This window comes from Gorilla gorilla, chromosome 2 (genome assembly GCF_029281585.2).
Source record: "Gorilla gorilla gorilla isolate KB3781 chromosome 2, NHGRI_mGorGor1-v2.1_pri, whole genome shotgun sequence".
In the NCBI taxonomy this organism is placed as follows: Eukaryota; Metazoa; Chordata; class Mammalia; order Primates; family Hominidae; genus Gorilla; species Gorilla gorilla.
The window spans coordinates 77,449,391-77,472,500 of NC_086017.1; the positions used below are offsets into that span (position 1 = coordinate 77,449,391).

General features: G+C 39.8%; 1 protein-coding gene across 1 annotated transcript in view; it reads right to left on the reverse strand.

The window, feature by feature from the left end:
* SUCLG2 (succinate-CoA ligase GDP-forming subunit beta) overlaps nt 1-23,110 on the reverse strand; it is a 292,253-nt gene that overhangs the window by 230,800 nt on the left and 38,343 nt on the right. Inside the window, exon 2 of the mRNA XM_019024673.4 lies at nt 6,564-6,705. Within this exon, the coding sequence (XP_018880218.4) occupies nt 6,564-6,705 (142 nt within the window). The remainder of the gene's footprint in view (nt 1-6,563; nt 6,706-23,110) is intronic.

Sequence of the window (23,110 nt, forward strand, 5' to 3'; positions counted from 1 at the left end):
AGAAATTGGGAGGCTCACATAATCACCAAGAAGGCATGACAATCAGACTTAAAAAATGGGAAGGAACCAAAGAGGCCAACAGCAGCCAGGCACACAATCAAATCACACCACAGGAACCATCTGTCTGGTGAGGACACCACTGTTATTCCTAGAAAGCAGATACCGCTTCAACCTCTCATGGACCACATATGCCATTACCCTAGGAGCAGCTTTATATTATTGACTCCAAAGTCAAAATAATGGGCAGCTGATATGTTGGTAAAAGGAAAACTTCACAAAAATCAATGTTATCCTTGTCTGTCATTATAAGACAAAAATGACCGTCATCTCAACAAAAAGGATATTAAGATCTTTTTGCAAGATCCTAACCACATGTCATAGGACAAAGCCACAACAATCAAGGAGGCTTGCAATGTATTTAATTGCCTGTGGGATTAATAGTACATATCAATCAGTAGTCAGTGCACAGCAGTTCCTTTTTTATAAAATACAATTCCTTAATGGTGTTAAGTAATTCACCAGGCTTTAGGATGTGATTACATAAAACCAAAAGAACAAGTTATCATATTGACGAATGGAAACATGTTATAGCTGAAAGCAATCAAAAGCTAGCCAAGTTCAATAAAAGCTCCTTATCTCCATTTTAGGATGCATGTCATTAGGCCAGAGAAGATTAATTTCTCCATTCATAGTTCAATTTTCTTTCCCGATAAAAAATAAAACTGAGTTTTTGAAACGCAATTTTCTTGCTTAATCAAATGGTAAGAGTCTCATGTCAACATGTGTGGAATAATTAATAAATTGTAGAGATTCTAAAAACTGAAAGATAGTGATCCTAGATACGTTTCATCTAAGTTTATATACAAATACCTTTTTAAGACAGGTATTTCCAGTTATATGAGAGACACAATCCTTCACTCACCTTCAAAGAGAACTGAAAAGGTAACATGAAGATCAGTCATTCACACAGTAGGTATTCCGTAATGATCTGCTGACTGTATTCATTAATTTAATCCATAAGAGAAAAAAAGTATGTACTTATAAGCCTCCTAAGAAAATTGTATGCAACGTAAACAACTCCTCCTTTAAAGCGTAATTATAAAAGGTGGCTCCGATAAATGGCAGCAGCAATGAATATTATCCACACATTAAAAACTTAATTCAAACAAATTTGCTCTCTCAGACATAAATCCATTTTCTATGCAAGAAAATGAGGATCTCACTCAATATCTTACCATTATGAACAGTGTTTCAGAAACAAAATGTTTGCATTACCCATTTTAAACAAATGTTCAAATTAACAAGCTTTCCATAACTACACAGCAAAAGGTTCTATTTGCTCAGAGATAAAAGCAAATGAATCATTAAGAAAATATCTGCAGATTGCACAGTTTCTACATATTGTACCTTAAAACCTGCCAAATCTAGTTTTAATCCAATCTTCTAATTTTATTAGTATGCATTTTCCATGTTTAAAATGCTGACCCACACATAAAAATCTCCCAAAAATATCATCATCAAGTTAGCAAAAAGGAAAATGCTAGGGGGAGATTTAATCTAATCTGACTGGATTAAAATCCCATCATCTTTGTCATTTAGCTCTACAATCTCGGCATGTTTTTTAACTTTATCTTGCCTGTTTCCTTGCTTGTAAAATGACATAAACAATGACTGAATTTGGCGACCAACTGAATATAGTAGACATGAGAGACATTAATGATGCAGAGCTATTTCAGCTGGGTAGGTAGGGTGGTGAGAAGAAGAAGAGAAGGTTTGAAGCAACCAAGAGATGACAAGTTCCATTTAGGTCAGGTGTGCCAAAGACACTCATGAACAAGTGGTCAACAGACAACTAGGAATGCAGCCTCAGGCACAAAGAAAGATATCTGCGAGACAATCCGCATAGAAGTCACCCTGGAAATCACAGATATGATTAATGTCACATTTATTTTCAAAATATTTTATAAAATGTCATTTCAAAACACATCAAAATATGAATAAAGTAGGAAGGTAAGCAAATATCTTTCAATTATTTACAGAGCTTTCTAATGAAAATATGTACTCTCCTAACACATGATTAACAGGATAGTTATTACGATGTCTCTGGTCTCTCTGTGAGTTAGAATCACAACAGTAGTGAACCTCCTGGAATTTGCTGCCGCTGACAACAATGATGATACTGATAGCAATAAAATCTTATACAGCACTTTCTCAGTGTTAGTCACATTATCATTCTAGGCAATTTTCTCCCATGATGGTATCATAATTACAAGGTGAAGATCCCATTTTTTCAGGACAATCAGGAAGATGTGTGCATAATCCAGTTTTAATCTTAACCTCAAATCTATTTGCTAAAACTTCAATCGTGCTCTTGGTTCTGTCAATCTTGTGGTGACAAGAATGTAAATACTCTGAAGTTTTGCCAGATTCTTCTTGCTTTGCTCTCTCCAGGTAATCTCAGTGATGTGCACACAATTTTCATATTTATGATCAACTAATTTCACTTTTAACCAACTAGAATTGGTTCCATATCCTCTTCTAATGCTATAAATTTCCCCTTAGATCAAAACTACTCAACAACAGAAATCAGAGGAGACCTTCCTTCTACCAAAACTACTCACTGAGTTCGGGAAGGATTACTCATTCATTCACCAAATAAGGAGCTTGAATTTTCCAAATTCCTGTTTAGCTCTAGACAGAATCACAGGGAGGCCCTCTGTTGGCCGTACCACCTTAAGGAGCATCATAGATATGCACAGGTGAAACCTGCGTGTACACACACTCACACACTCCTATAAGCACACATACACAACCATGCGTCATTCTCCGTTCCTTTATCCAGCTTGATTTTGTCAATCCTTTTATCATTCTCAACCCTTTATCCAGTTTGTATTTCTTGAGAGCATACCTGAAGAACTAATTTTCTTTTACTTCAAATTGCTTTATTGTCTCTTTTTTTCCCCTCCCTTGTCCCAGCCCAACACGTCAATGCAACATTGCTCATTCCTCCAGAGCAGAAATTCTATTAAAAGCATGATACAGCCAAGTGCAACGGCTCTCAGTTGTAATCTCAGCACTTTGAGAGGCTGAGGCAGGAAGATCACTTGAGGCCAAACTGGGCAACACAGTGAGACCCCATCTCTACAAAAAATAAAGACACAAAAATTAGCCAGGTGTGGTGGTGTGTGCCTGTAGTCCTAGCTACTCTGAAGGCTGAGGAGGGAGGATCACTCGAGCCCAGGAGTTCGAGATTGCACTGAACTATGATTACACCACTGCACTCCAGACTGGGTGACAGAGTGAGACCCTGTCTCTAAAAGAAGTAAAAAATACATACAAATAAAAAGCATGGTATACAATCCCCAACCACAATACAACGGCTAAATAAATGTTCATAAAACCATAACTAAGAAGTCAATTAGTTCACTAAGTGCATATCTCCAGGAATATCTCAAAGAGATTAGGTGTTATGCCTAAGAGGGGTGAGGGGAGTAATCAGCTGGCCTCCAGAATTTTCTTAAAAAAACTTAGTTATACCTGCAATGCTACTGCTTCCCTGTATTTAAGAAAATAATGGGGAAATGAAGATCAAAGACCAACTTGAACTTTACATTTCTTTGCTCTCACTTCCCAATCCCCAAACCACAAGAGTATAAAACAAAAATGATCCTTTCTTACGAAAAGGCTGGAATACAGTACTAACCTTTACTGAGTCTATTATCAAAGTTCACTGAGGAGCTCTCATGCAGGTTTAGATCTAATTTTACTGGGATTTTTTCACAGTAAAAACCAATCTTGATAGCTTTTAAAAACGAAACCAATTTTCATTTATTAAAATATAAGTCACTTCAATTTCTACATTTAACATCAGAAAGTCACAAATTAATTTCTTTCTAGAACATAAATTCTATGAAGAAAAAGGGTTTGCCTGTCTTGCGCAGCTGTGTCCACAGTGCCTAGCACATGGTTGACCCTTGATAAATATTTGTTCCAGAAGAGAATGCATATACATTTCAACTGACATAACATAGAAAGGGTCTGGTGTATTAGCACCTGGTAGAACTTTAAAAAGTTCAAAGAACAACAATTACTAGCTGAAGTACCTGCAACTTACTCTTAAAAGAGCATAGAAAATTAGAATATTGAAATATGGAGAGTGCTTCTATCCTAAACTCTCAACCTTTGCTACTGATACCTGGACAAGACTGAGTAGCAGATGCACAATTCTTTATTTTTAGTGGGAAATAACTGCATTCCCAAGGCTGAAGGATGCACATGCAAATCCTTCTGGTGTCCAAATCTGCACTGTCCTAGATGGTAGCCACTAGCCACGTGAGTCTCTTGAGCACCTGAAATGTGACTAGTCTGAAATGAGATGTGCTGGAAGTGTAGCATTCCAACCAGGTTTCTGAAGATTGGGACAAAAAAATGAACACAAAATATCCTGTTGATAACTTTTTATATTAATTACATGTTGAAATGATGTTGTTTTAGATATATTGGAGTAAACAGAATATATTATTAACATTAATTTCACCCTTTTTTTCATTTTTTTAATGTGACTGTTAGAAAACTTTAAAATACTGACGTGGCTCACATTATACTCCTACTAGACAGTGGCAATCCAGACCGACACCTACAAAGTCTGTATCCCACAGGCGGGGATGCTCACTGAAAGGCAGACAGCAGGACCTGATCCCTAATATCTGGATCTGTAAGTAGGAAAATGGGCTAGATGTTCTACCACACAACAATCTCCCTTTGATATGGTTTGGCTGTCCCCACCCAAATCTCACCTTGAATTGTAATAATCTCCACATGTCAAGGGTGGGGCCAGGGGGAGATAATTGAATCATTGGGGCAGTTTTCCCCATACTGTTCTAATGGTAGTGAGTAAGCCTCACGAGATGTAATGGTTTTATAAATGGGAGTTCCCCTGCACAACTTCTCGTCTGCCACCATGTAAGACATCCCTTTGCTCTTCCTTTGTCTTCCACTATGATTGTGAGATCTCCCCAGCCATGTGGAACTGTGAGTCCACTAAATCTCTTTCCTTTATAAATCACCCAGTCTCAGGTATGTCTTTATTAGTAGCATGAGAATAGACTAATACACTCCTAAAGACTCGCAATAGCATTGGGAAATAAGTACTATTAGCTTTGACCTAAAGAAACTGAGGCAAGGACGGAGAAGGTACTTCTGCAGAATTACAAAGCTGGTAAAGGGAAGGCAAAACACTGAAGCAAAGTTAGCTTGACTTTAAAGTCATGCCCTTGTCTTTGGTCTCCTCCAGTCACTCAGAGGGCGCTCTCCCCATGTTCTAAGGGACTTAAAGAAGGATGTCGACAACTGACTCACCCTGCAAAGGCTTCTCAAGCCCTTCAGCCATGTTTCTCCCAGCCACTAACCCACAGCTGACAGAAGTGGGTGAAATAGTGATTAAAATCTCTGAAAAATTACCATGAAGCAACATCCCATGTGCTGCTATCTCAGGTAAAAGAATAAAGTTTTCCTAAATTGACGTTTTTTGCTTTTTTAAATTGCAGTTATCATTTCCTTTATTAGTTAACATGGATCACAATTTCCTTTTTGTGTTATCAAATATTGTTGAAGGCTTCCATCCACTCCCTGCACACATTATTGAACGATGCTCCACTGTTGTACTATTCTTCATTTCAAAAAGAGCTGGGATGAAAACACCCTAATGCTCATACTGTAAGAATTTCTGAGGATACACCCTCCCTAAGGGATACTGAAAAGAAAGGGAAGTTGTTTGTTATTCTAATTTTTTTTTTTTTTTAAGAGAGATAAGGTCTCACTCTGGCGCCCAGGCTAGAGTATGTTAGAGTGATCATAGACCACTGCAATCTCAAACTCCTGGGCTCAAGTGATCCTCCTGCCAAAGCCTCCAGAGTAGCTAGGACTACAGGCATACACCACCATACTAGGCTAATTTTTTTAGTTTTTGTAGAAACGGGTTCTGCTATGTTGCCCAGGCTGGTCTCAAACTCCTGGACTCAAGTGATCTTCCCTCCTCAGCCTCTCAAAGTACTGAGATTATAGGCATGAGCCACTCCACTGAGCCTGTTCTAAGGTTTTTGACACTTAGGCCAAGTGCCTCCAGTGAGTGATCCTGGCGGAACTGAGGACACAGAGGTGCCTGTGAATCTCATGCAGCATGGGTCAGGCAGGGCCCAGTCTAGAGGAAACCTCTAGGTGTGCCAGGGAAGAAAGGCTCTATTCTCCTACACCCAGGCCATCACACTGAAGGCTGTCCTGTGATTCCACATCTCCTCCCAGGTCAGCAGGACTGAAGACTCACAGGGACAAAGCTCTGAAAGCAGACCCCTCCCTTCATGCTGCAGTCACCATGTGATTCCTGCACACTTACACACATGTACATGAGGCAATCTGGACTTTTTTGCTTTTGCAGTTCTAAGCTCTCCCCTGTATCTGTCCCTGTCAGTTTAATCCACAACAAAAAAAATTAACCAGTGGGAAACCACTACCTGTGAATTCACTGATTTGGGCAAGTGTATTTCACCCATTATGAATCAGCTTACTTAGTCTCTTAGCAGCCTCGAGAGCTTCATTTGCAGTGTCTGCTACAAAGAATCTTTGAACTCTCACTCCGTTGTCAGACATCAGTTTCTTGCTCTGGTATTCCTGCAGGTTCAGCCATCTTCTGGAGGTTAATTGAACTGCCTACAGAAGTTGAAGGAGAGAGGTAAGAACATTCATTAATAGCAAGAAAAATAAAAATCAACCTACATGGCCAGTCTTAGAGGTACTGTTGACTGGCAATCTGCAACCCAGAGTTGAGAGAAGCAAAAGAAAAAAAAAACCCACTTAAATTCATGCCTAATTATTTTTTAACAAAAACTGTTAAGGACAACTACACACACACAAATGAATGCAGGTTTTTTAAAAATGCTGAAAGCTGAGTGAGCTCTGTGATCTAGTTAACAGTAATACACAAATATCAATGTCTTGCTTTTGATATTGTACCACAACTACATGAGGTGTCAGCATTAGGGGAAGCTGGATGAAGAGTACATGGGGCTGCTATACTATTTTTGCAACTTCCTTTGAGTCTACAAGTATTTCAAAATAAGTTATTTTAAAAACTGTTAAGGACTCTATTCTATGGATATGGCTCCCCCCTTCTCACCCCAAATAAATAAAGAGCATAGCATTATTTTAATAACTGTATATAGATTGTTAATCATTGTAAGGTTTTTCAGGAAATTTGTTTAAACACTCTGAAGTCACTGGGCCACAGACTAATTCATTTCTTTACCACAGTTTTTAACAGAGTCTGGGTAGGGCCATTGTGTGTTTAACGAGATTATCTCTTTCATCCACCAAGGTTGAGTGCAATAACCTGAAAGACTGACTATTAATTAAACTAGTTCCTAAACTGCAACTTGTGTATTAAAGGAAATTTGCTTAAGTTTCAAGCAGAAGTGGTTTTCCAATATGCACTACGTGTTTATCTGTGTTAAAAGGACATACTCAAAGGACACAATAACATGAACAAATACATTCCTTACATTTTATCCAATAATATCAACAGTATTCCCTACCAAATCCGTAAGCCCCATTTTTAAAAGAAGGAAAAAAAAAAAAGCAGGAAAAATGAATACACTTAATGTAAACTCCTTTCCATCCATGAGTCATATGCAAAGGAAACACTACTCACAAGAGGAAGGATGACAATACAGTTAATGCACAAACCAAAAAAATCCATCACACAACTGGATCACAAGACTGGTAGTACATGGACATCATCTGATACAATCCCTACTGGCTTCTGTCCATGGCTTTGGTGGATGTCCAAGGCAGTGTCACACAGATCATGAAAGTGAGGCCCACAGGGCTTCATCACATAGAGCCATTACCTTTTGGGACATCTATTGTGTCCTTAAAATGTCATTTTCTTCTGGCATCCCCAAGCTATGATGTATTCATGGAGCTCTTTTGAAATAGGGTGATTCAAAGCTCTAGACCCCCACAACTAGACTGTGTTCCACTAAAGGGTAGAAAGTGTGCCTTAAACTTCTCTGTATCCTTATGAAGAAGGTGACAGTGCTTGACATATGAAAGACACCCAAAAAATGCCACTTAGATGGCCAAACGAATCAACTCTGCCTTTTGTCTCCTGATATGGACAATTTTTCATTCCCAGAAACTGGCCACCTCTAAAAATAAAAAAGTACAAGTTAGTCCTTAAGATGTGAAATAAACATAATATAATGTATACACGCTGGTAAAATATTCAAATTTCAACATGATCAAGCCTAAAGATAGCTCTCTGTTCTGTCCTTGTAGCTGCTGGTAATGATGGTTTGGTTTTGCTTTTAATATTGAAGTTGCCTATACTTCTTCTTTAGAAATAAATAATACTGGGATAAAAATAAATTGTCAGACAAGCAATGCTCACATCATTTACTGTATATTATTTTTTAACTACACATTATTTCTTAATCTTACTTTTTAAGTCTTGATGAAACATTAGTAATTTGAAAAACACAAAATTCTGTAAATGAACATACTCAAAGGCTTTATAGTCTTAATAGCGTGTTATATAACATACAAAGAAAAATATGAGTTTAAGGCATTTAGCGAAAAAGCCCCTTAGTGAAAGAAAACACTAAACATTAGCTGTGTGCTATTATCTAGGACCACTCTTAAAAGGCAAATAGGAACAATCAATAGATTATGTCTACGTTGACGTACCAATTTAAAGCCATTAACCAAAGAAAGAAAAAATATAGTTTGAAAAGAGCATTTGAGGGAGACTAAAAACAGCCACAATGTGGTTGTGGTCAATTCCTTTTCATCAGAACACTCGCCATATTAATTTTAGATATGTTAATGCAATCTGCTGGAAACTAATTGCAATTGATCCAGAGGCCAGCTTCACAGACATGTAACATATATTGACTGTTACCACACTGACTCAAATGAAAGCCAGCTTGAAGTCTGTTGCTCTTAGATTGAAAACCAGGACAATGAGCACAGTTCCAAATCCACTGATGACACCCGGCTATCACTCCACAGAGGAATTCTTTTACAGAATAATCACCTATTTTTGTCAATCCAAAACTGGGAAGACTAGGGCCCTGACTGGCTCTAAAACTTCAAGACAACTCCACTTATTAAGAATTTGTAGCTGGGTGTGGGCAGGCGCAGTGGTTCACACCTGTAATCCCAACATCTTGAGAGGCGGAAGCAGGAGGATTGCTTGAGCCCAGCAGTTCAAGACTAGCCTGGGCAACATAGTGAGACCCTGCCTCTACAGAAAGTGAAAACATTAGCTGGATGTGGTAGTGCATGCCCACAGTACCAGCTAATTGGGTGGCTGAGGCTGGAGGACAACTTGAGCCTGGAAGGCTGAGGCTGCATTGAGCTATGATTGTGCCACTGCACTCCAGCTTGGGTGCCAGAGTGAGACTCAGTCTCAAAAAAAAAAAAAACTGTGATACATCTACAGAAGTATAATTTATGTTTACTTCTGCATTTTCAGTTGTAAAAAATGGTGAGAAGAAATCTGCTATGCAAATGGATGGTAGAAAGTACGCTGGAAATGTAATATAAACTGCTGAATAATAATAACAATAATAGTTCCATCTACTATTAATTGAGCACTTATGAGCTAGGCATTATATTAAATATTCATGTTTCATGGTTAAAACAATCAGGAAATGTCAAGAATTATTATCTCTCTCTGTAGCTGTCATTAGTGCAAATCAAGAAATATCCTCGGTCTTCTTCCTTCTAGGCACTTCCTTACTTCAGCTGAAGTTAGGTGATGCCATATCTACTACCTAGAGTTAGCACCAGATCCCCCAGGTTAGAGGCTCAGTCCCACAGGACTATACCCACTTGAGATGCCAGGCACAAGTCCCAGGTTATTTTACCTGTGCTTCTGACCAACCAGTTATCAACTGGGAGTTCCCAAGACCCCCTCCTCGGGTTTAACTAATTTTATAAGATGGCTAACAGAGCTCACAAAAACCACTGCTGACATTTACCAGTTATTTATAAAGGATATGACAAAAGACACTGGTGAACAGCCAGATGGAAGAGGTGTACATAACAAGGTATGCCCATGGAGCTTCCATGCCCTCTCTGGGGGTACCACCTTGCAGATACCGCCATATATTTGGCAATCTGGACACTCTCCGAACCTTGTCCTCTTAAGATTTTATGATTTTATTACATAGGCATGATTGTTACCTCATTAGCCACTGGCGATTAACTCAACTTTTAGTCCCGCTCTCTTCCCCAGAGACTGGGAGGATGGAACTGAAAGTCCCAACCCTCTAATTATGCTATGGGCTTTCTAGTAACCAGTCACAATCCTGAAGCTACCTAGTGGACTCCAACCACTAGTCATCTCATTAGGGTAGAAAAGACACTCATCACTTCAGATATCCCAAGGATCTTAGGAACTGTGTGCCAGGAACCAGGGGTAAAGACCAAATATGTATTTTTTTTATTATATCACAGTATCATATCAATTAACTAGTTGCAGCCAGTAAGTTGTGAGTACATATGTTGTGCGACACATTCAGGACAACGTTTAATTGCCATCCCTCCCACCCCATCAAAGTTTGCCCTCTCTAGATATGGGGAATGGCAACATTCAAGATGGTAGCTGATCTATCAGCCAGGGACCAGAATAAGGATGGACATATACCAAGTGACCTGACATAAATGTGTAGTAAAGAATACACCTTTGTGGATTCTTAGCCACTGAAATTCTGGGGGTTATTTGTTACTATTGCACAACCTTTTTGCCCAACTGGCTTTACTGACCAATAAAGCCATGTTACAAATTAGGAAACGGGCTGAACTTGCCCAAGATCACAAGTTACTCTGAAACAGTAAAACTTCTGGATCAATTGGGTAACACTATTGGTTCCCTGTGTTTGTATTCTGGTCCCAGAGGCTCTGTGGTGACAGAGACTGAGATAAGAGACAAGTAAAATAGTGTCCCTTTCGTCAAAAGTCTACCAGGAATAGGACTTTCATGAAATGCTGATAGAGCTCGTGTAAGGTAAAATGTAACTACTCCAGGCTTTGGGAGGGAGGGAGGTGGAGACGTGAATAGGTGTTGTCCTAAGATGCTAGAATGGTAGAAGTTTATTTCAACTCCTAGGAAGAGCTACCTGTTATGACCCTAAAAATAACATCTTTGCTGCAGGAGATGTGAAGAATCTCTCAGATAATCCATGAATTCTAGAATGCAAGGAATGGAATGGAGTATAAAGATAATCTGCCCCAGTGCCTTTTGATTGTTTCTGCCAGTCATTTGCCAGCCTGCCCTCAGGACCATTCCACAGGCTCTTCTGCCTAAATTTGAGACTCTGTTCAGAGACTGAACAGTAGGGGGAATACACCAGGCTTTGTTGTCCTCTTTGTGGGTGTAACAGCATCTCCTCCGAAGCTCCAGGTCTCTCCAGACAGCCCTCTCTTCCACATTCCAGCTCCCACTATCTCCCCTGCTGTGACTTCTGTTTGTAACAGCTAGCCCTAGACTCTGCCAACACCATTTCCTTCCTCTACTATGGCTCACGGAAGATTCCTGCTGTTGTCCATCCATCTCTGTGTTGCCTCCCAAGCCTGTGTGCCTTACAATCTTTCCTGCCCTTTGTTAAATTCTATTAAATGACCTCACAAAATCCCTGTCTTCCTGACTGGCCCTTACTGACACAGTGCTTCACAGGCTGAAGGTGAAGGGGAATGGCAGTGATCCACTTTTAAAAAGGTCTTTGGGACTCTATACTAGAGAAGTTTCCCAGCTAGTCATATCTTTCAAATACTGGGGTTTCAAGATATAAAGGGACCACTGGGGTCCAATCGCCTCAGTTTACAGTCAGGAACCTGGAGGCCTAATGAGGGAAAGTGTCTTGCCTAGGGATAATATAGTAAGCCAGAGGCCTGATGAAAGCTGGACTAATTCCCAGCTTTTTTCCTTCCTTCACATGGATTTTGGCAAAGTGACCATGATAGGAACAGCATCACATTCTTAAACTAGCTGGGGTAGGTGGGCACCTAGGTTTTGTTCCCTTTGGACTGGTACAATATCCTTGCCATCATTCCCTTCCTTCCTGAGTTTCTTTGATAGAGCAAACATTTCTAAGCTTGGAGGGGAAGGGGAAAAATACAACTTAAAAGAAAAGCAGCACATAAAGATTTAAGGGCCTATGGGAACAACGGAGCAGAAGCAGAAGAAAAAGAATGAAAAATGAGGCAGGGGACAAAGAGAACCAGAAGATAACAAGACAATGGCTAAGTGGGCAAAAACTGACATAAAAACTCCAAGCACAAAACTAGACAGCTACACAGAAAAAAAAAAATGACATGCCCAAGAAATCATCCTTCGCCCCATGGTTTTAAAATTAGAGGTGTAGAGACAACTGAAATAGCACCTGGGGTGGGGAGGTGGGGGAATCAATAGAGAGTATCAAAAGAAATGTCCCTGAGCTCGGCACCCCTGAAAGGGAAAGTCGTCTACCCACTGGCTCTGCACTTGCTCCAGCCTTCTTCAGCCTGACTTTGCACACTAGTACTGCTCACTCGGGAAGGCAGCATAAAGCAGTATTAGAAAGAGCCCAGGACTTACTAGTAATCAAGAAAATAGAAATTCAAACAAAACGGAAGAAGCCATTTTGCCAAAAGGAATGAAGACGCCACTGAACACAAACACAAACACACACACACACACAAAACGGAAGAAGCCATTTTGCCAAAAGGAATGAAGATGCCACTGAACACAAACACACACACACACACACACACACACACGAGATCTGATACTATTGTTGTTGAAGGTCAGGTGAAATGCACTTTCTCAGATACTATCCTTACAACAGAACACTAGTGCAACCACCTTCCAAAACAATTTGACAGTGTTTATGAAAACTAAAGCACCCCCATTCTCTGACCTGGAAAGTCTACTTCCTGGGTATCTATCCTAGCAAAACATGTACCAGAGATACATGCAAGGATCTTCTCTGGAGAATTGTACATAACAAAAGGATACGATTGGAAATGATCCAAATGCCCATCAAATAGGAGACTGGCAAAACAAACTATAATATATTCTGACTGTGTGAACTATTTAACATTATCTGTGGCAACACAGTATCACCAAGTAACCATGTGTACCCCTACATTTCTCAGTTCTCTTGTAGCTAGTATGCCAAAACTTTTAAGAGACCATGTGCAACCCTCCAGAGCCCTATTTGTTGGCTACAAGGACCTGGAAGCCACATGTGGAGATGGTGGAGTCACAGGTGAGATTAGGCTGGATTATAAGAGTTACAACATGGGGGATGTCACCTGACCCACATGTGCATGACTGAGAAATAAACGTTTGACATGTTAACCACTGAGATCTTAGGAATAACTCATGATAACAGCATTGACTAATCTAGCCTATTGAGTCTGAACATGGTAGCACTGATTATTCTACAAGGCACAAGACTAAAAGAAACCAGCAAGCTGCAGAACAATATATACAGCAGAAGAACATATATTAGACAAACATGTTCACACATGAAGCAATAATGTGTATCTTCTAAGGACAGATACATGCATAAGTAAATGTATAGGAAAAGGTCCAGATGATGTTCACTAAGCTATTGCCAGTAAACTTGGGAAGGGCAGACCAAGAAATTTCAACCTAATCTATAATTTAAAAAAAAATTTTTAATAATGAATTTTTAAATAAATTCATTTATTATTCGTGCCATAAATATCAATCTACTTAAAAGCAACATTGAGAAAAAGAAATAAAAGCCAGGCTTTAACACAATGCTGTAGCCTTAAGTCTCTATTAACTTTTCTGCAAAACAAAGGGCTTGCCCCTTACTTAAATGTAGCAGTGTTCTTCAAATGTGGTATGAAATCGAGGTGGGTGAGCAAAAGCCGCATTTTCTGTTATACAGAACTACCACCTCTAATATAAACTCCTGCTGTTAGATATGAAGAGGCTCTTAAGCCTCACTTCGAGCTCTCAACAGCAGTGACGACAGTGGAATACAAACAAGGAATTAGATTTAAACTCAGAGGAAAATATATTTCGCTCTCATTACAGGCATGGCAATGAAGGCAGATGCTTGGTGGGCTGTGGCAAGTCAAAAGTTAGTATGTGTTTGTTATATTTTAGTTTTGCCAATATTGTTCTGTATGCAAATTAGCACCGATAAATCTACCTTAGTCACGTTACCTAGGAAATATGAGGCCTCAAATAAACGTGTTGGTGCAAATGAAAAGACAGATATAACTCAATGTGTCTCAATATAAGTGTCATAAAATAAAAGGCCTGCTTGTTTAAAACAGGCTCTGATGAAGAAGGCACTTTAACTGTGCCATCCCGTAAAAGAGATTAAGTGGAATCCTGTTTGTGAGAGGAAAAATAATAATACCAATAATGCTGTTCTGCTTAGGCCTTAATACGATGACAACAGCATGTCAACTTCTCTTTCAGCATGAAAACATGCTATAGAAATAGGTAAGAAAAGTAACCACTGGGATTAGAAGCCTAAGCCTACGGAAAGGAAAAAAATAATAATGTCAGATGTAGAAGGAAGAATAGGACTGTGGGTACTGACACTGTTCTTTTTCCCTCCATGTTCAGGCTAAAGAGCAGTCTTCATTGGAAGCCACCTTTGAAAACAGAACGTCACTTTTGTTTAGCACTGCAATACTCTTCACCACTCTCCACTTGGGTTCTCCCTGTTTTGCACACTGTAAGAAAATGAATTAACCAATTAATTAGCCCCCTGTGGCTGAGTTCTTAAACTCTAGAAGGGGTACAGAGAGATCCTACCTACCCTATGGATGGCAGAAATGGCAACTGACATGAGTTTCACTTCCTCATTTATAAAATAGAGGATACTAACAGGCCCATCTTCAAAGGCTGTTGTAAAGATTAAATGAGTTAATATATGCAAATAAACTGGAACAGTGCCCATGACAAGTACTAAAAAAAGTTAGCTATTATTATTTAATCCAGAAATATAAAAGAGGAGGAAAGGTGTAACAAGTAGATATCTGGCAATCATTAAGATAAAAATAGTAGGTGATCATATAAATAATTTTGTTTTAATAGTGCCCACTGAGCCCTGCTCATTGTTTTAAATACATTTGTAGAGGTATTTTTAAACTCTAATCATGGAATTTCTATACTTGAATCACTCAACAATCACAGAAAAAGAACAGTAATTTGCAAAAGGAAGAACTAGAAAAATCTCACATTCAGAAAGCATCTTAAAATGTGCTACTTACGGCCAGGCGCAGTGGCTCACACCTGTAATACAAGCATTTTGGGAGGCCAAGGTGGGTGGATCACAAGGTCAAGAGATTGAGACCATCCTGGCCAACATGGTGAAAGCCCGTCTCTACTAAGAATACAAAAATTAGCTGGGCGTGGTGGTGCATGCCTGTAGTCCCAGCTACACGGAGGCAGGGGCAGGAAAACTGCTTGAACCCCAGAGGCAGAGGTTGCAGTGAGCCGAGATCGCGCCATTGCACTCCAGCCTGGCGACAGAACAAAACTCTGTCTCAAGAAAAAATGTGCTACCTACTATAAGTAAATTTACTTTTCATCTCATTTGAACTAGGTTATCCCCATCTCACAGAAGAAGTCTGAAGGTGAGACAGGTTGGTTAAGTAGCTTGTCTAAGGCCACTCAGCTGATTAAGAGAGAGTCACGATTTGAATCCAGGTCCCCCTGCCTAAAAAAAACCCATGAGCTTTCTATTATCACATCTGACTTTTTCTCTTTTTAGTCAGTCTGTAAATCCTGTGTCAATTAAAAACTACTTGGAACCACCACAGACAAAAACTATACTGCCATTCCTGACCTAAAATTACTGTTTTCCATTTTAAAGTATGAACAAATAAAGCAGCTGACAAATTGGTAATAATAATAATGATGATATGGTACCTGAAAAGCCAGCGTTGAAGGGATGTAAAACTTAATTAGAGTGGATGGCTAGAGAAGAAAAGTACTTTAAAGTTCCCGCATCAAGAGAAACAACACTTGAGTTATTCTTCACAGGACATCAGACTAGGATCAGACCAGCGTCCGAGACCATTTTTGTTCCATTGACAACGCATCTCTGATAGTGCCACATGTCTTATCTAAGGCCTCCAGCAGTAAAGCAAGCAGCATCAGTTTAAAATAATAATAATAAAATCATCTGTACTTCCAAAAAAGAATTGACAGTTGAGCTTTCAGATTATCCAGAAACTGGATCACAGCAGGTTGCTATTTTAGAATTCATTCTTCTTGGGGTGCCTTGGCAAAGTCTTACGTTGCTGATCCAAATCAAATACTAGTGAACATTTCTGAGTCCCATGAAATTCCAGAAACTGTGTTATTCCACTTGGAAAGCATTACCTCGTGAGATTCTCCAATTAAAGGAAGATACCAGCAGAAGCTCATTTTACAGATAAGCAAATGAAGGTTCAGAGTAACTAAGTGCCTGCTCAGGGTGACACAGCTGGTTGGAGGCAAAGCCATATTTCAAATACAGGTATGTCTGACTGAGGAGCCCATGCCCTTTAACGAGGCAGTGCTGGTGTATCATCTCCCAGTGCACAAACATGGGCCCTGAGCCTTGAAGACAATTGCGGCAAAAGAAGCAGGAGGCTCTGGTTTATAGATTTCACTGCAGGAAGGTACAGAGCTGTATCGAATATGAGGTTCACTGGGAAAATGGGAAGGTGTGAAAGAGAGGTTGCTGGATCGGTTTCCCTAACTCAAAAGAATTAAGATTCGCAAAGATACTGCCTTGTTCTTTTTATCCTAGGTTCAGCAGAAAAGCAGCATATATTTTAAGGAGCAAAGAAATGTAAAACACTTTGTAGTAAGGACAAACGCCCAAAGGAGGGTTTGCTGCATAACTCTATACTGCTGCTCTGCCAGCAGCAAGAAAGAAAGGGAGGGAAAAAAATACAACCTTGATAAACATTAGCATATTAGCACAACAGCAGAAACAAATGTATAAAAGGCTCTAAAAATACCGAACATCCTTTCAGAATGCCTGTCTGTTCCCTCCTGGAGAGTATGCTAGCTCAATCATGTTGCAGAAGAAAATCACCTTAATTTTACCCTGCAAACAGAAGTAGGCAAGATTTATTTATAGATAAAGAAAACAAATTAAGGTAATATAAACATATACTGGCATTTAACTCCTACCAACGAAACTGGCAGACCTATACTTTGTTCATTCGTTTAACAATTTTCCACTGCATCCATAATGTGGTCACTGTGTTTGACATCCAAGATCTAGCAGTAATCAGCACAGACAAGTTCTTTGTGGTCACCAAGCTTTTGCCCTAGGAGGAGAGGCAGGGAAGAAAGACATGAACACATTAATGAAGAGTGTAATTACAGAGCAGCAAATGCTATGAGGGAAAACAAAGACACATGATGAGGCCAGGTGCAGTGGCTCACACCTGTAACCCCAGCACTTTCGGAAGCCAAGGCAGACGGATCACCTGAGGTCAGGAGTTCAAGACCAGCATGGCCAACATGGTGAAACCTTGTCTCTACTAAAAATACAAAAATTAGCTGGGCGTGGTGGCACGCACCTTTAATCCCAGGTACTCGGGAGGCTGAGCCAGGAGAACAGCTTGAACCCAGGAGGCGGAGGTTGCAGTGAATCGAGAATGCGCCACTGGACTTCAGCCTGGGCGACACAGTGAGACTCCATCTCAAAAAAAAGAAAGAAAGAAAAAAGAAAAAGAAAAGAAAGACACATGATGAGCTGTGCAGGCCAATTTTAGACTGAGTGGTCACCTCTGAAGAAATGACATCTGTGCAGAAATCTGGAGACGAAAAGAGGTATACCTGTGAAGGAACTGAGGCAAAGCACAGCAGGCTGAGAGGCCAGCATGTTCCAAGGCTCTGGGGAAGGAAAGGGGTTGGCACGTGCACAAACAAGGGAGTATGGTGACAGAGGAGCATGAAAATGCCAGCAGGGACCAGATAATGCAGGTGCTGGTAAGGCAAATACAGAGTTTAGACTTCATTCACTCAGTTTTAAACAGGGAAGTGAGAAGATCAAATTCACATTTTAGAAAAGCCACTGTTTTCTGTTTGGAGAATAAAACCAATTGGGAGAGAGCTGCATTAAACCAGATTAAGGTTAGCAAACTTTTTCTATAAAGAGCCAGATAGTAAATATTATAGGCTTTGAGGCCAGGTGGACTCTGTTGCAACTACTCAACTCTGCCTTGTAGTGCAAACTAGCCATCAATCATAAATAAATTAATGGGCATGGCTGTGTTCCAATAAAGCTTTATTTGGCTAGCAGGCCAGTGTGCTGATCTCTCAACTAGACTATAGAGAAGGGCAGTAGAGGTGGGGACAGAAAGAAATGAGGGGATTCTGGATAAAGTTTGGTGATGAGGTAAAGCTTACTTGTGGATTAGATGTGGGTTTAAGGAAAAAAACAAGAAATCTAGTATTAGACACAAACACACTTTACAATGTTAGTTGATATGCATGTGGTAAATCTGATGTACTTGCTAGTCATAAAAAAGGCACTTCTTTAAAAACAATCTTAACCTCAAATCTTTTGCCCAAACTGGCCTGTTATAGTTTGAATGTTTCTTCCCTCCAAAACTCATATGGCGCTTAATCTCCAATGTGGCAGTACTGAGAGGTGGGATCTATAACAGGTAATTGGGTTCTGGGACCTTTGCCCTCATGAATGGACCAATCCATTCAAGGATGAATGGATTAATGGGTTAATGGATTATCACAGGAGTGAAATCGGTGGCTTTCTAAGAAAAAGAAGAGAGATGAGAGCTAGTACTCTCAGCCCCTTCACCATGCATCCCTTGCGGACTATGCAGAAGAGGTCTCACCAGCAAGAAGGCCCTCACCAGATACAGCCCTTTGACCTTGGACTCCTCAGGCTCCATAACTGTAAGAAATAAATTCCTTTTCTTTGTAAATGACCTAGTTTCAGGTTGTCTCTTATAAGCAACAGAAAATGAACTAAGACATGGCCTTTGTATTACATTTAATTATTGACATTTCTGCTCATCATTCCACCACATCAGAGCTGCTGGGCCTTTGATCTTATAACTTTCTTCCATTATTTAATATCAATCTCAGCGGGCAACAGGCTGCAGTACCTCTGTCTGCTGCAGTGGCCCATCTGAGATTCTCTCCCAGGAGAGAACACAAGGCCTCCCTTGATTACAGAGATGCTACATAGAAATAACAAAAACCAAAGACATTAAAGCTAAGGATTAATAAGATGTGGCCTATCCAATGGAATACTGTAAAATGGTTGCAATGAATGAAACAGCTCTTGAAATATGTCAATGCAAATATATTTACAAAGCAAAACAGGGGAAAAACTAGCAAGTGGTAGAACAAGAGGAACACATTAGAGTATTTATGCACACTTAAATAGAAAATAATAATAGTAAACAATCTTAGGAAGATACATACATGGATATATCAAAACCATTTGGAAGGTGACATGCCAAGTTTAGGACACTGACTATGTTAAAGGGTCAGAAGGGATCATGGATTTTCTGATGAGACAACAACAGACTTCCATTTCATCACTTATACTTTACGTCTTTTATTTTAAAGTGATCTGAGCAAATCTGAGAAAATAGTAGTTGGAACTTCTTCACATTGGACCCACAGATGACTGTGATATTAATCTCTATACACTGTTTTATCCTGAATAAAAGTTATCTATTTAATGTAGTTAATTTAATAACTACATTTAATTCCCCAAAGATGGGTTTATTAATAAAATGAAAGAAGGCAAGCTAGAAAAAGAAAAAAAATCTAATTACATTTAATAAAATTAATAATTTTCTAATTACTTTGAAAAGATTAATAAGATCTGAAGGAAACCTGAGATCATGACAGGCCAAAAGTCCATGTGACACATGAGTAACTGAGGCCTGAAGTTACAAGAGTAACGGACACTCCCTCAACAGGCCAGCATTAAGCACCCATCCCTGTGCTTAGGCACTGCCCTTGCAGCCTGCCAAGACAACATCTCTGCAGAACAGGTGAGCTCATGGAAGAAGGCGAGGATATTTGTGCCAAGTAGCTTGGTCTTATGTCAGGTTCATGTTCATAAAAATTGAGTCTCTGCTCACTTGTGGCACAAATAACTCTAGAAGTTGTTTCCTGAAAATTAAGTCACTGCTCCATCTCATTTAAATATATATATATACCTGTGTGTATGTATGTGTATATATATGTCATTCCCCCCACCCACTCAGGTGAGTCTCTGTGGTGGCAAAAGAGGGTCTGTGTTCCAAGAATCATCTCCATGCAAAGTGTTCATTTGAAAACAAATTGCGGCTGGGCGTGGTGGCTCACGCCTGTAATCCCAGCACTTTGGGAGGCCAAAGCGAGTGAATCACGAGGTCAGGACATCGAGACCATCCTGGCTAATACGGTGAAACCCCATCTCTACTAAAAATACAAAAAAATTAGCTGGGCGTGATGGCGGGTGCCTGTAGTCCCAGCTACTCGGGAGGCTGAGGCAGGAGAATGGCGCGAACCTGAGAGGCGGTGCTTGCAGTGAGTGGAGATCGAGCCACTGCACTCCAGCCTGGATGACAGAGTGAGACTCCATCTTAAGAAAAAAAAAAATAAGAAAGAAAAGAAAACATTAAAAAGAGTACAATACTAGGCCATGGGATCATTCTTTAAATTTTCAAAAAGGGGAAAAAATCTTGTTCTGGGGCTATTCATTATACATTAAAACCCGCCCAACTATGCCATCAGAGCAGATCCTTTACAATACTCAGAGAAGGGAAAGTACTAGATATTTTTATTCAACCATGTGGCCCAAACACATCACCAGTGTGAGAGGAACAACAGCAGTGTTTTTCAAGATCTCTACCTCAAATGAGCTTGCACACTGAGCGGGTAAAGCAGAGATATTAGCAAAACACAAGCTTCCAGGGTGGCTGGGATAATGTACGTGAAGGTGCTTTGTAAACCCTGAAGAACCTACGTGCACATTCACCATCACCATTACCATGGGTCAAACATGTCATCTCAATGCATCAGATTTGACTGTCTCACAGGGCCCTGCTACCGTCTCCACACCCTGCAGTTTGCAATTTGTTAGCCCTCCTTAAATTACTCCCCAAAGTCCTTTCTAATAAATCCAGATGAAAGCTTGCAAGGGTCAGACTTTATTTCAATCAACCTACTCCTGCTCCTTCTAACAATCTAATAGTGCTTAATAGTTTAGGATACATTTGAGTTTAATGGGATTTACCTGATAGCAAGAGACTTCTCATCACTTCTTTATAGCAGCAGTTTTGAGAGACCTAGCTAACTCAATCTCACAAGTTCACCTGTCACACTGGCGTGCCAAAGAAATGACTTGTAGAGTAGGAAATGAGCGACCTTCGCTGGGGAAATTCCTGAAATCATCTCTCTGACATTTTGAATGTTCTCTGTGCAGAATGATAATCGGTGTCTGTGAGGTCTGAAGTCCACTATTTGTGTTTAGAAAGACATTTCATTCTTGTTGATGAATAAAATACTACTGCTATGGAAAACTTGATCTTAGATGCTTTTAAAGAAAAATATAACATTGTAGAGAGCACGCTTTCTTTCACAATTTCATTGTCAAAATCTCCATTTATAGGAGAAATAATAATTTTGATGATTAAATTCCATGGCCCTCCCCCATATTCCACATAAAATGCCCTAGTTATAAAAAAGAAAAACACATGCCAAATTTTTCCATCTATGTTAGTCATCTCTTCTCTTATAGTAATTTGAATTTCTTTAGCCAGGGAGGGGGAGAGGGTAAATCATCCAAATATTACTTTTATCTATAAGAATAATCCATAGAAGTTAAATTCAAGGTGAGCTTTCAGAAAACTAGATATCATGAAAAGGAAACTTTAAAATAATCCCTGAAAAAAAAATTTATACCCAAGTGCAGAATGCACAGTAGTCAAATGAGCCTGTCACACTGTCCAGGAAATGTGTGAAATACATACTGTCATTCATTTGAAAAGTCCACTGTGATGACAAAGACCTCAGAAAAGTACACACCAAAAGACTCTTACAAATAGACAATCTGACACAGTATCTAAGCAGCAAAGGAAACAATATCCTAAACATACTATACCCTCTTAAAATCGGAGGAGTCGAAGAACCTAAGAAACATCAAGAAAGTTTTATACTAATGACTCTTCTTTTAGGAACCCATAGTGAAATGCTAGATGATATTGCTACAAGCTAACAACTGGCCCAAACTAGAAGTGAACAGAGAATGAGGCAGAAAGGATCAAAGTATGCTGTAATAAGATGACAGTTCTGGGAGTTGATAATTGAGAAATAAGCTTAAGTGAGTGGCATCGAAGGCTAGGTGGGTCATCTTCACCCTGCCATTTATTCACAGGTGACCTCTGTTTATTTACGCTAACTGCAAATATCAATCACCATGACCTTACAAGTTTGCTTGTAAGTAAAATGAAAGATTTCTGTGAAATCTCTTTTCCACCTTGTCCAGGATCAAGAAGCAACACCAGGGAGGTGAGAAACGCACCACAGTGGGGATTTGGTTCTATGACCTCCCACCAGGTAGATCCAGCCAGCATCTACTTAGCTACCCAATGCAAGAGAAAGATCTAAACAACTCTCCCTTGTTGGCCATTACTCTCTTCTCTTGAGGACTTTTGCCTCTAAAGGAGGACAGTCAGCTCAAAATTAAAATTGATCTCTGAAGCTCCTGCTGCCTCTGAAAACACTAGACATGAAAGCTACTCACCTTCTCAGGGCAGAAGAAACACCCCAAGGAAGTATACTGATGGCCGGGAAAATCACCTGAGGCCTTGAGAACAAGCCCCCTCCCAAAAGCAATCTACTGAACACCAAGTATCACCTACATTACAGGGTAAGATCTAGTGCTAAGCACAGTGGGGACACAGAAAGGATGAATGTAAGACTGGACCAAGCTGCCTAAACCAAGCTGCTATATTCATGGCAGCACTAGGGGAAAAAATTAATGGAGTGCCCCTGGTAGAGGAGAATGGTAAGCAGATAAGAACTAGATTGAAGTAGGATCCC